This window comes from Polypterus senegalus, chromosome 8 (genome assembly GCF_016835505.1).
Source record: "Polypterus senegalus isolate Bchr_013 chromosome 8, ASM1683550v1, whole genome shotgun sequence".
In the NCBI taxonomy this organism is placed as follows: Eukaryota; Metazoa; Chordata; class Cladistia; order Polypteriformes; family Polypteridae; genus Polypterus; species Polypterus senegalus.
In genome coordinates, this window is record NC_053161.1 from 65,429,431 (window position 1) to 65,443,110 (window position 13,680).

The window sequence follows — 13,680 nt, forward strand, 5'->3', positions numbered from 1 at the left end:
GCAATAAACCAGGAGTGCCCAAACTTTTTTCTTTCTCCAGTCAAGTGCAATATATCAGTATTATTTTAGTGCTCTGATATGGGAGAAACAGCCACGTTTTGTAATTGTAACTGCAAATTAGTTCCACAGCCATATCTATCACTAAACTAACCAACATACAGCAAATAAGAATTAGAGAATTAATACAGTGGACTAGTAAAAGCAGCTTCTAATTTTAGTAGTCAGGGCAATAGCAGTTTGCAAGTCTTGGGCAACATCAATCATGGCGGATCCCTACTTTCACTTAATAATTTTCATTCAAGAGAATGCTGGCTCTCATACATAGGCTTATCCAAAAAGGCAGACAATTTATTTGGCATATAATCTTATGTTTGGACACCTCTCTTCCAACAGCAGCTCACAGAATTGCCTTTTTATCTCAACTGTTGTCCTGACCTTCATCTGAATGTCATTTTAAAGAATTAGAATTTTGTTCTTTGGCTGCTATTGTGTCAAAGTGAGAAAGTAATCCCACACACATGTGCAGTAGACAACAAGCTCCAATAATGTAAAATCAGAGACACGGGTGCTGAACTCAGATGAGAGGTTTTGAATTTGTGCACTACAACGTGCAATGTCAAGCCCTGCAGCATCTTTGAAACTTATTGAACAGTTGACAGATGTATTCTTTATGCTTTAGAGCAAATGAAGACAACTTTATTGGGTAGCACGCCTACAGCCAACAATCTGGCAACAAGGATTTTCACAAAGTACTCTACAAGTTTTAAACACACGTAAGGATTACAATGTGCACTGAATAGATGATTAGGCTGCTTGAAAAAAGTACATTGTCAAATAGAACATTTATCCATAATTCATTCATTCATTGGCACTCACTTTGCAATTGATTGGTCAATTGTGAACAATTGGTTGAGCACCCCTACAAAAGGCCCAAACTTATAAAATGCCTACTAGTTACTGAAAACTAAAATATATTTTAAGATTAAACCAAATCCATAAAACAGCCAAAATACTTTTAGTCCTAAAATATAAAAGGTCAAAACTACAAAGTAAATTAAAAGGCAAGAATCAAAAATTCTAAAATATATAAAAATATTCTCAAAAAAACAAAAACTTACTTGAGAATTCAGCGGTCAACTTGGATGCTGCTAAGCCCTTAAATAAGCCTCAGGTAGCAGCCCTGTTTGCTGCTCACCTGCAGCTTTTGGACGCCATGAACTTTATGTTCAACATACAGAGGGAAATTCTAATAGGCTAAATTAACACAATTACAGGATAAAAGGAAAATTACAAAAAGGTTAACACAAACAAGCAAACCTAATAAAGAATTATTACATAATAAAATCATTAACAAAATAATTTCATTAACAAAACAATTTACATAAAAAGTAAGTGGAAAACAATAAACAACACTAAAACCAATGCACTACCTGTGGAGTCACTCAGTTACATCCAGGCTTAGGGCAAATATTAAAATATTCCCATTGGTGGGCCCTTGAAGAAAAATATTGCTTGAGTGTCACACAGTTTTTTAAAGGCCAAATCATCTGGCCTTTAATGCACTGCTCATATGACTTGAAGGACAGCATAGTCCCCAATGTTATGAAGACACAGAAATCTCAAAGGACCAGGGGCCTCATGTATAACGCCGTGCGTAGAACTCACACTATAACATGGCGTAAGCACAAAAGCCGAAATGTGTTTACGCACAGAAAAATCCAGATGCAGGAATCTGTGAGTACTCCAACTTCCACGTTCTTCCGCTACATAAATCCCGATCAGTGTGAAAAGTAACGCTCATGCACGCGCTTTATGTAACGCCCCAACTCCTCCCAGAATTACGCCTCTTTGAATATGCAAATCAATATAAATAGCCCTTAAGCACAGCCTTCTGTGAAAAGACAATGGGAAAAGCATGGGGAAAAATATAAGAATTTCAGCGAATACCAAGTGGAGGCGAAGGAAAAACATACTATTTATTCAAGTAAACCGTGGTATAATCAACAAAAGGAAGTTGATCGAGTGACATAGTGTGTTGGAAAAACTTGAAAGCTCACATTCACAAAATCGCAAAGTGCCAGAAATAAAAAAAGAAGTCACATATCAAAGTCGCTGTGAAAAGGCGAGTTGTAGCCCACTGTCTGAGTGTCATATGAAAGCTTATTAGGGTACAGAGAAAAAAAGGCACACAGTTGGGAAAAAGCACGTAATGTCAACTTTAATCTCGACATTTCCACTTTAATCACGTAGTTTATTTTGTCATTAAAGTAGAACATCATAAACTTCATCTTAAAATCGTTTAAATAACCAGTTTCTCAAATTACATCGTAATTAAAGTAGCACGTTAAATGCTTTGTTTTGTATTTGATCTTCTATGTGGTCTATGTGTGTGAATCACTACTTGCTTCTTAAACCGGCTCTCTTCCTCCAACTGGACACAGAATTCATTACATTCGTGATATTACAGCTCTCTGAATAACTAAAATACTGAGATGTATACATGATATCATTTTTATGATGATAGGAGTTAAAACACGTTATTAAACCTGAGTTTTACGGCTCAGTGATTGTGTGCGACCTTCGATGAAATTATTTATTGAAGCGGTATTCTGGGGCGGCTCTATGTCCAATAGAAAAAGTCCAATGTCAATATGTTATCTTATGCATGGTGGATCGCCACACAATCAGTTCTGTAATAGACGTTAAGCCATCTGTAAGCTTAGAGTGCTGATTCTTCAAAACGTTAAAGGAACATTGAAATATCTTCGTAGTACATGTTTAATTATTCTGTCCTTCACACCAGTCCCAGTGAAGAATTTAGATTATTTAAATGAAGTTAAAGTTTTATCTGTAAAATATAATAAACATATTTTGCTGCATTTCATCTTAAAAATGATATCGTCATCATATGTAAATACGCGCTTTATAAAGTGGCCCAGGTTGTGAGATATTATAACTGTAGTGCAAGTTTACAGTGAGTTAATTGTACTTCTAAGTACAAACAGTTCTACAAGGAGCAATTGATTAAGTGCGTTTAAAGTTCTTGGGATTAAACTGTTTCTGAACTGCGAGGTCCGTACAGGAAAGGCTTTGAAACGTTTTGCTGTGGCTGAGGTAGCGTGTGCTTGATGCCGTATACCGATAATTCTCTTTCCAATCAGCTGCTGCTGTGATTCACACTCAGATACAGTGATACAAATACTCCGAGTGGTGCAGTGAGAGAAATATGGAAAAAGATGATCCGCTGTGGCAACTCCTAACGGGAGCAGCGGAAAGAAGAAGAAGGTGCAGTTAGAGTAACAACGCTAAAGCAGTTATGGTATTTGGTATACTATGGCTATTCCCTGGACCATTATATTGTTACAGGTTAATTACAATCAGATGCATTACACTAATAAACAATATGTGGTTAGTTTCAGTGTATTTATAAAGCCGCGTCTGGAAAATAAGGAGTAACCACACAGGAACAGTAGCACTGCTTTGACGCTGGGTGCCGCCAGTCTGCAAAACCGAGCGGAGAACTTGTGTACGACAAGGCATGAGGTACCGTGGAAAAGTGCATAGCTTTACCCCAAGTGTAGGTTTTATACATCGCGATTTGAACGTGGAAAAGTTCTTATGCAACATTTCTGTGCGTACGCACCGTTTATACATGAGGCCCCAGGAGATGAAAAAAGAGAGAATCTAAGTCTTAAACAGTTTCAGGTTGAAATCAACTAAAATTCTAAATCCCAGTACACAAACTAGAAACATATGTTAAACTAGCAAGAATTCAGAGTTCTGAATGACTTTAATAGTATTGCAGTGATGACAACCTGCATTATAACACATGGTAATCATGTGTTGGTTGTAATAATGCCAATAATTAAAGCACAGCTTTAGAAAAGCAGTAGAACCCAAAATGGCAGTGCATGTGTCTGAAATTAATCCACACAATCACACTGCGTTTGAAGTCACAAAAATAATTAAATAATAATTTAATAATAATTAATAATTAAAGAACAGCAAAGTCAGAATGAAAATAAAAATACAAAATAATAACAGAAATGCATTCTGCATAGTTCAAAACCTCTAAAGTCATACCATCTTACATGTCCCTCTACCTTCTAGCAGCCATGTTGTCCCCCAGGCTGCTGGAAAACTGCAGAATCTGGCAGCCAGCATGAGAAGAGAAAGTTGCTCTGGTTCGGTTCTATTTGTGTTAATCAGCTTGGAACTGCTTTGTTTTACTGTGTGTTTAAATAAATCTGTATCTTTAAGTGTATTAAAATTAAAATAATCTCATATGGTGACTACCACCTAATACAGCCCTCTCTAGGAAAACATACTATTTAAGGGACATGGATACTTGTAGTAGTTCATTTTCTGTCTGTTTTATTAGAATAAAGAACAACACAATTAAATACATATAGCTAAAGCAAGGACTGAAAACATTTTCCAGTCATATTTTATTAGTTTTATCTAATTTAGACATTAACAGTTTGTAGAGTCTCTAAAAGATAGCTCTTAGTTTATAATCCAAGGATGAATGAGTGCTCTTTGATTTGTGAAACTAAATTCAGTATCATACTATGGTTATGGTATTTTCATTTGGCAGCTTTATTATTTACAAGAAAAAAGTTGTTAAATTAGAAATGTATTAATATTTTTAAAGCAAATTGAAATACAAGAATATAACAAATAGTAAAAGAAAAATGCCAATTTCAATAACAAGTAAAAGGTACAAAAACATAAAAAAGGTATGATTAGAAGAATCACTTACTGAAGTGATCATAAATTACAATTGAATTCAGGTAATTTATAAGCCTCTGATAATGGTAAATGAAAAGTCAGGAAGGAATATGAAACAAAAATAAATAGAAAAATAAACCTCCAGGGATTCCAAGGCCAAGATGCAACTGGCCATTCTATAGTACTTAAATTACATAAAGTTATTCATTATTGTCTGCATGTAATGAAAAGTCCTATCAAGATTCTGTTCTGCATGCATTATTGTAAAACTAACATGATTCACCATTTCCAAAGGAGGCTGCAGAGTACCTTGGCCAAGAACCAGTCATGAGAGCTTCACCTTAGGATACTTGAAAGAGAAAAAATGCAAATTAAGACATTTCACCATTTTAGGTAGAAAATTAACAAACAAGGCAGACTAGGTGAGGTGTATATAGAAACAGTAAGGACAAAATAAATATATAGACAATTAAATTTCAAATTTCTCATAATTTATAGTTTTTCACAAGGCAGAGAGACAATAACCTCCCAGCAGATACTTAGTGAATTAGAAATTGTTGTGAGAGAAACAGCGACAGAGAGAGAGAGAGAAGTGCAGTTTAGATTTAAAATGCTGAAACCAAAAATAAAGGGAATTCAGCTTGCAATATGTAGAAAGGTGAGAAATTGGCTTAACCACTGGAAACAGAAGGTTTCTTATTAAACATAATAATATTTGCAAGTAAAAAATATTTATGTAGATGTTCAAAGTAGCAAAATCTTTTTTATATAGTTTGTAGAATAACAAAGTGTAAATTTACAAAATTATTCTTTATTGCGTATTATCTCCTTTTGTTGTAGGCTGTAAAATTTGAGCCTTACCATGACAGCTCCCTTGCTCGATTTCTTCTCAAGCGTGCCCTGAGAGTAAGTATGAAAACATATATTCCCAAATAACGACATCAGACTATTCTGTAAGTTTAAAATTAATTATCTATATCTCTCGAACAGAGTAAAAGAATAGGCCACCTTTTGTTCTGGTTTCTAAGAAGTGAAATTGCTCAGTCCATGCACTACCAACAGAGATATGCAGTAATTCTGGAAGCTTATTTGAGAGGATGTGGAGAAGCTATGCTTCAGGACTTCAAAAAACAAGTAGAAGTCACTAAAGCCTTACAGAAAGTGGCCAAAGAGATTAAAACTGTGTCTGCGGAGAAGTATGATGTATCTGCTCAAGGTAAGTGACCAAAATAATTTATAAAACTTTTCACCAGCCCAGTCCACACCTAGAGAGCATTTGTCAGATTTTTTAAGATTTCTTTAATTGTAACTTACTTTTGCTTCATATTCTTGTTTTTGTATGTTTTAAATCAATAATTTTGCATGCTGTACAGTACTTTCATTATGATTTAATGTGTGGCAGAAACACAGAAGTGCACATTGTGCAGCAATTGCTCCAGTATGAAAGGATAACCGTGCTTTTTGTACATATATGTGGGTATTGTCACTTGATGGCCAATGGAGTTTGTGAGAGTCCTGACATTGTGCAGACTGTGTATGCAACTTACTTACAAGCATGCTAGTACACTCGTATTCATAAATAAAAAGCAAAAAACACTTGTTAACAATGTAAAACAACAGTTCATAACACACTTTCACCTAATGTTAAAGAATTTCTTATACTGTATGTATAATGTATACTAAATCCTTTTCTGGTAAATTAAACTTTAAATTATTTTCTGTCTAATTAAAAGTGTGTGTCATTTTAATGGTTGATGGTTAAGAATTCAGATATAAAATGCGATCAAAATTTGCATCCATATGAGCCATATGTGGTAGGCTAATTGAATAATTGGCCCAATATGGATCAGTAAATACACATACAGTATCATGTAATGGACTAGTGCAGGGGTCCTCAATCCCAGTCCTGGAGAGCCTCAGTGGCTGCAGGTTTTGTTCTGACCTGGTTGCTTAATTAGAAAGCAATTCTTGCCAATAAAGCACTAACAAGCTATGAAATTAAATGAACTCTGCTATGTCAGGTCATTCTCATATCCTAGATTTTCTTTCCCTTTCTATCATGCAAATGATTTGAGGGCTAAAATGGACGAGTAATTCTCAGTCCTTCACTTTTTTCTCTTCATTTTTCTTCCAAGTATTTAATTAAACCCAATAGTGCAGATAAATACTCACATATATATAAATGTAAATAAGCTAAATGGAGAAATGCTGCTCTCTCTTGTCATTTGCATGTTATTGATAATAAGGAGCAATTAAAATTAGCTGTTTAAGACAAAATTGAGCAATAAGGGCTCAAAATCACTAAAGTGAATCAGAAGTGTTACTTTAGCAATAAGTGCTTTTTATTAAGCAACTGGGTTGGAGCAAAAACCTGCAGCCACTGCGGCTCTCCAGGACCGTGATTGAGGACCCCTGCATTAGTGTCTTGCCCATGTGTATTTTCTGCATAGGTGGAGAAAGTACTAAAAAATCTAATCAAGTAGAAATATTACTACTAAGACAAAAATGTACTTACGTAAGAGTTAAAGTTCTTTAAATGGACACTACTCAAGTAAAAGTTAAAAAGTAGGCTGGTAATGCTTTAGTTTAGGTACTGCAAAAATGCATCTATTACTCATTTACTCTCATGTAACAAGACTTTAACAAACACTTCTTTGTGTCTTCATAACACTTACACAGCATCAGTAAAGTGTTTATTCATCTCCGCATTGTGACCTACTAACAAATCTTTTTTTTTGGTGTGGTCTGAGGTGGCTTAACTGAGACACAGTTGATGTTAACATTTTTGTATAAGACCTGTGAATCCTTCATATTAACAAGTAATTTAGATACATAAGAGTAAACGAGTAATTGATGCATTTTTGTAGTACCTAAACTAACATGTTACAAAATAACAAGTAAAAGCACAATTTAGTTACTTAAGAAAAAAACATATCCATAATGTGTTTTTAAAAGTATTAGCAGAATATACACAATAAAATAGATTTTAGTGATCGATAGGTATATATATAATGTATATGCACACTTAGAATCAAAAACAAATACAGTACAGTGATTTTCCTTCATAGTCTTCATTTACACAATCCTTAGCAAGTCAGCAGGTGTAATGTGATACGAATGTCCGGTGAATCACACCAACTAGTTTGTGACTCACTCCAGTAAAATCAAACGGGTTTGATTTTATTTTTAGTCATGGAGGTGGGCTCTGTGTGCACAATAACTGAAAACCAATGAATGCTCATCCAGAAGTACAATGCATATAATGCAATGATGAGGAATAAGGAACATGGGTTTTTAGGACCTCACAAACAAGTGAGAAGCTTATCTGTTAGATGTCTTGTGTTTTATGTTCCACTGCAGGAATAAAAAAGAAAAAAACAGGGCCAATATTATAGATGAATGTGCCGTAGCTGTCAAACCTTAATACAGCATGGGCTCCATCACAATGAATGTCACAAAAGGGAGCAAGCATGGCTGTGCTGGAAGGTTGGCAATAATTGTGACATGCTTGACAATTTTCAGTAATTGACATGGTCCTGTGATAAGACCAGCAAAGCGACCAATAAGTCTGATATACCCAAAGCAACCTGGATATTTCAAATACCAAAACATGCAATGAAATGCATGGTAAGCAAGTAATCAAAATAATCTCTAAATTTAATCTTAACAGTGTAGTTATTATTATAAGATATAAAAGGCTTACAGTTATGCAATAGCAGACAAAAGACTTCTGAATCCTGTTGACATCAGGCCAGTATAATGTGCATAGAACCAGCATATAGAAGCAAATTTTAAAAACTCCAACCAAAGTTAACTTGTTATCTCTGTATTGCAAAGTAGAACACCAATGAACAAGCTACAGTAAAATTCTTGCAATTGTGCCACATATCCTTATATACTGAAAATAAAAAAAAACATACCGGCACATCTTGCAGAAGTTATCAGGAGATACATAGAGTTACTTATATTTTGTCAGTTGTTTTAGTTGAAATATGTGCTTAGATGAATACATGTAGCACACGCGCTCTCAGTATAATGTTAAAGGAGTTTTTTTTGCTAAGAGGACACAGCCGTTGCCAGCAGTCCATCGTGGTGTGATCATTTCTTAGGTGTTGTATGCACTGTGAAAAGCAGGCACTATGCACTTGTCATTACAATTCTCAGTGTGGTATTTTTTTCTGTAGGATTGCTCAAATGGTGAAACCGAATATTCCTACAAAATATTACAGGCTTACCAATGCTCACTATGCACAGTTAGGAAATGATGTATATGCTCCTCATGCATATATTACACACTGAAGGGCAGATATCTTTAATCCTAGCTTTTCCTTTTGGACAACTGTGCACTACTTCTTTCACAACAGTAAGTGGTTATCAGAAAGTTACAGTAATATTTTTAAGTACAATTAATTATGATTTTTATCATTTATTCAGTATTTTAAACACCCCACTAGCTTAAAATTCAACTTACCTCTGTAGGTTTTCATAATTTTGAGGAAGAGTTCTTGTATGCAGGTAGCTCCACAGTTTTTGGGATACTACAGTTTATACCGCATAAAAGCTGTTTTGTCCTTAAAACTGGACAGTTCTTCTGAATGTGAACATTGAACATATAGTACCATCTCTTTTTCATAAAGATTGTGGCTGCTACCAGTACATAGAGAACTTTCCGCTGCATTTTCAATTGCACAGACATCTGTATGTGCAGCAGAAACACATTTTCATTTCTTGACCAATGCACTGGACCATAACATATGATATACTATAACGCATTTACTTATTGTGCCTCAGAAAACAAGAAAGCTGCACGTCATTTACTAAAATACTTAGTGCTTCCAGATCCTGACCCACTACCCCAAACATTTTTTATGCAGTTTTATTTTATTTGACCACTGTGAACTAGGATTTTGAACACAGTCAATTACTTGCACTCTCTAACAAGGTAGAAACATTACTAAATAAATCCACTTTGTAAAGAGTAAAAGTATTTGCATTTTAAAATACTTTAAAAAATATGATTCACTACATAATCTACTCAAGTACAGTAATGAAAGTAAATGTAATTGCAGTAATTACTTTCCACCACTGTTTTTCAGCCTTCTGCTTCCATGTATCAGAAGCAGGTTCAGAAAATGGATGGGTAGTTCCTGTTGGAGGCCACAGGGTGAAAGCCACTAGTCTCTGTGATGTCTAAAGGTACCTAAGTGCCTGACAGCCTACAACAACAAAACAACAAACTCTAAATAAAGTCCATCAGCAGACAAATGCCCCACCCACTTTAGTAATTATTGTTGTTATAGAACAGTAGAATGGTTTTAACAAGAATAGGCTATTCAGCCCAACAAAGCTTGTCAATCCTATTCACCTAATATATTCAATTAATGTTTTTCTTCCACTTGAAAGAATGGTGTATTATATTATTCAACAACTCTAAACATGTTCCAGGTTTTACTTTGTTTTTACCAGATGGATCCTGTTACAGGGTAAAAGAACAATGACAACAAGGCAAGGCTTATAAGAACAATGATATTACTGACCTTAAGAAAAGGAAACCTGGAACAATACTGGATAAAAGGCAAGGCCTGAAGCAACATAGTCTAAAGTCAATCCACCATACAAATTCAGAGAGTTTTGGGGATGTTTATGTAACAAAATGATAGGGTTATGATAATGCATCTTGTTAAAAAATATTTTGTTTTTGTTAAACATCTTCTTGCCAAATATCTTTTCAAAGCCTCAGAAGAAAATCAATGTATTCTAATTAATTCATCCATTGATTCCCATATTCATCTTCTGGCCTGCCTTAGTTCACTTATTAAGTCAAGTGGCCAGATCCGATCCAAACAACATTCAGGCAAGGAAGTAGCCAAGCTGGAACAGGATGTTGCATAGTTTTTACATAGCCATTACACCTTATTATTATATTTCAGAAACATAATATATAGTTACATTCTTGAAACTGCCTAAACTAATTTAAGGTCATGGGAAGCCACAGCACATCCCAGCAGTATTAGGTGCAAGGAAGGAGCCTCCTTATTTTTAACTATTTCACCTATGCTTTAGCTTTGTACATTTAAACAATACAGTGCATTTACCATCATCAGCTGCCCCTCCTAAGTAAAAGATGATTATCTTTGATGAAACAGCCTTTGAGTATAAAGATGGCTATTGGGAAAAATTTGATGTCTCTTTTGACAGAGATAATATTTGTTTCTGGTGCTTTGTTGTTTTCCATCTACACAGTGGTTTTCCTCAGTTAGGGATTGAAGAGTTAATTGCATACTTAGTACAATAAGATGAAATTGTAAACACTCTCGTCAGCATATAAGGGTAAACATGTTTTAAATTTGGTTCTGTCACTGAAGTAAAAGTAAATGCTAATTCCACCTTCTGGAATGCCACAATGGTGCAGTCAAGTATCCTCCTTCCACACTTCCTAGGGCAAACAAGGAGATTGCTGTAAGAAGAAATGAAGTGTGAATTAAATAAAAGTTTTCTTACTGAGTGTTTTATTTTGCTGAATTTGTATAGACCTAGCACAATTATAATCTATCTTTGTTTCTGATCATTTTACCTTTCATGACGTCAAAATAAACTTGTCCAACTTGATAGGTTCCCATTGATGGTTGGTGTGCATTCAACTTTTTAGTGGCATGGAAATTAAGTCATTGAAGAAGATAGGAATGTAATCTAATGTACTACACCAGCACCACAAGTCACTGAAAAAATGAAGATGAACTAATTTATATTTTATATTCCTTTTTACAAAGAAACAGTCACAAACTAGGCAAAGATCAAAATATAAAAAAGGTGTGTAAGCAGAGGCAGAGGTATAAAGTGATACTGGACAATAGGCACTACATTCTAGACCGCAAAATTAACAAAGGGGGTTCACATAGGTTTTTGAATCACAATGCAGTGTTTCAATTTTCATTTACCTTGCAACTGCTGTTCTCATCTTTTGCCTGCTGTATAATTAAAACTGACATGCAGAGTCTGGGTCAAACAGCATAAAAAAACAAGCCACAGATGGAGACCTTGCCCTTACTTTACAATTATCCATTGACTGTGAAGGAGAGGGATTGGCTGTAAAATGTAATAGTTCCCACAATGCCTTGTGAATGGAACCCGGGCACAGACAGGCAGACATTGTTTTCCACCACCACACATTTATTTACAAGTCTATTTACAATGTTCAAAGTGCACACACAAACCCCCAAAGTCCTGGCCACACACTATGCCTTTCTTCGGACACACCCGGATGTGCTCCAGGTTCTTTCCCCCCCGTGTGGCGGAAGTGCTGAGGTCCAGGGTCTCCAAGGCCTCGGGGCACCCCCTGGCGATAAACACGGGCCCCTACAGGGTTGAGCTTCCAAGCCCTCTACCCGTGGCCCCCAAAACCACCAGGGTGGTGGCCCCCACGTGGTCCAAGGTGGGCGCACGCCCTCTTCCGGTCCTTCATGGCATCCCCAATGAAGATTAAAATGGCATAACTTAATGTCAGCTTATTTGTGAAATAGAGGTTGGAAACCTTGATAGATTATGATATACTAAGTAAAATTGATGAGCTCTGAAGAAGTCTGCCAATGGGAATACTGGATGTGGTGCAGTCAAATAGGTTGTTTCTGCACTTATCAAGGCAACCAAAGAGATGGTTCCAAAAGTTCTTGCCCATAACTTAATTAATAAAGATCACCTACCACAATGCCTCAGAAGAGACTCTCAGTTCACAGGTGTTTCATCAGAACCAATGAAGAATTCTTACTTCTGCAGCTTGCTTCTTGTTGTACATCCCTGTTATTACAGTAGAGGTCGTCTTTCTACACTCCATTTGAGAATTTAGTGCATATACTGTACAGTGTAACAGAGAGATATTATATTATATTATATTAAGTACTTTCCTTTCAAAAAGTACTTGCTTCAACTTGAAACAAATTGTATAAGTATACAGTATAAAGGGCTTGAATCAAGGGTGGGTTTACAGTAAAGTATAACACAAACGCAGCAAAACAAAAACTCTCTAACTGCCCCTCGGTCTTCATTGACAAGTGCCCTTAGCCACTTGATAACAATGTGATGACTAGCCTGCTTCCCATTGCAACTCATTTAGATTGACATCTGTCCCTCTCCTTCTTGATAGAATTCTTGTCTCTGCTTTCTATTCATAATTAATGGAAAATTAGCAAGAACTGATAATTTACTATGTACAGTATATCAGAGTCTGTAGCCTATTTATGGAATTAGGTCTTGCCAAAAGGGCCTCAGATGGTTTTGCAATCTGTTCTCCTAACTTTGTATTTATGGGCAATAAATTCATAACTTTTCCAGACTTGTCTGCCTACCACAATATAAGAACGGGCCTGAGTGCTTTCTTCCTTTTTTCAGTATAACAGTTCCTGATTTGATTGAAATGAGGCAAATAATCAAGGGTGCGTTCAAATTATATGGGTTTCAATAAGTTGTTTAAAATATACTTTATATTTTTTGTTCAGAATAAGAAGTCATATGGGCAGTAAGGGTATGAGCAAACTTCAGTTGGCTATGCTGTCCTTTAAATGGCAAAAAATCTTGAGGGAATAAAAGAGTGTGGATTACAAAGGGTGAAGGATTCTTTAGAATGGAAGTGTTACTGTGCCTATGTCGCTATGTTGTCAATGTGTAGATTAGGAAAGGTCATAAAAAGGAGAAGCAGTAATACCCATAAGTGTTTATTTTTTACTATATAGTACTATATGCACTCCGGTCCTAATTTAGGATCCTGAGGTGGTTTTTTGTGCGGCAATATGCTGTATCAGTGCATGCTTCCAACCTCATCTTCCTCCTCCTCCTCCTCTTTCTCCACTTATTAGTATTATTATTATTATTACTATTATTACAGTCTTTCACATGGACTATCAATAATTTGGACTGAATGTGCCTCTCAGTGTAACAAGCAGCATAACATAACTG

At 35.6% G+C, this 13,680-nt stretch overlaps 1 protein-coding gene across 1 annotated transcript in view; it reads left to right on the plus strand.

Moving 5' to 3' along the window:
- The window catches only part of pik3cg (phosphatidylinositol-4,5-bisphosphate 3-kinase, catalytic subunit gamma), a 47,253-nt gene that overhangs the window by 19,538 nt on the left and 14,035 nt on the right, over positions 1-13,680 (plus strand). The window contains exons 3-4 of the mRNA XM_039761192.1: positions 5,572-5,637; positions 5,722-5,947. Coding sequence (XP_039617126.1) covers positions 5,572-5,637; positions 5,722-5,947 — 292 coding nt within the window. The remainder of the gene's footprint in view (positions 1-5,571; positions 5,638-5,721; positions 5,948-13,680) is intronic.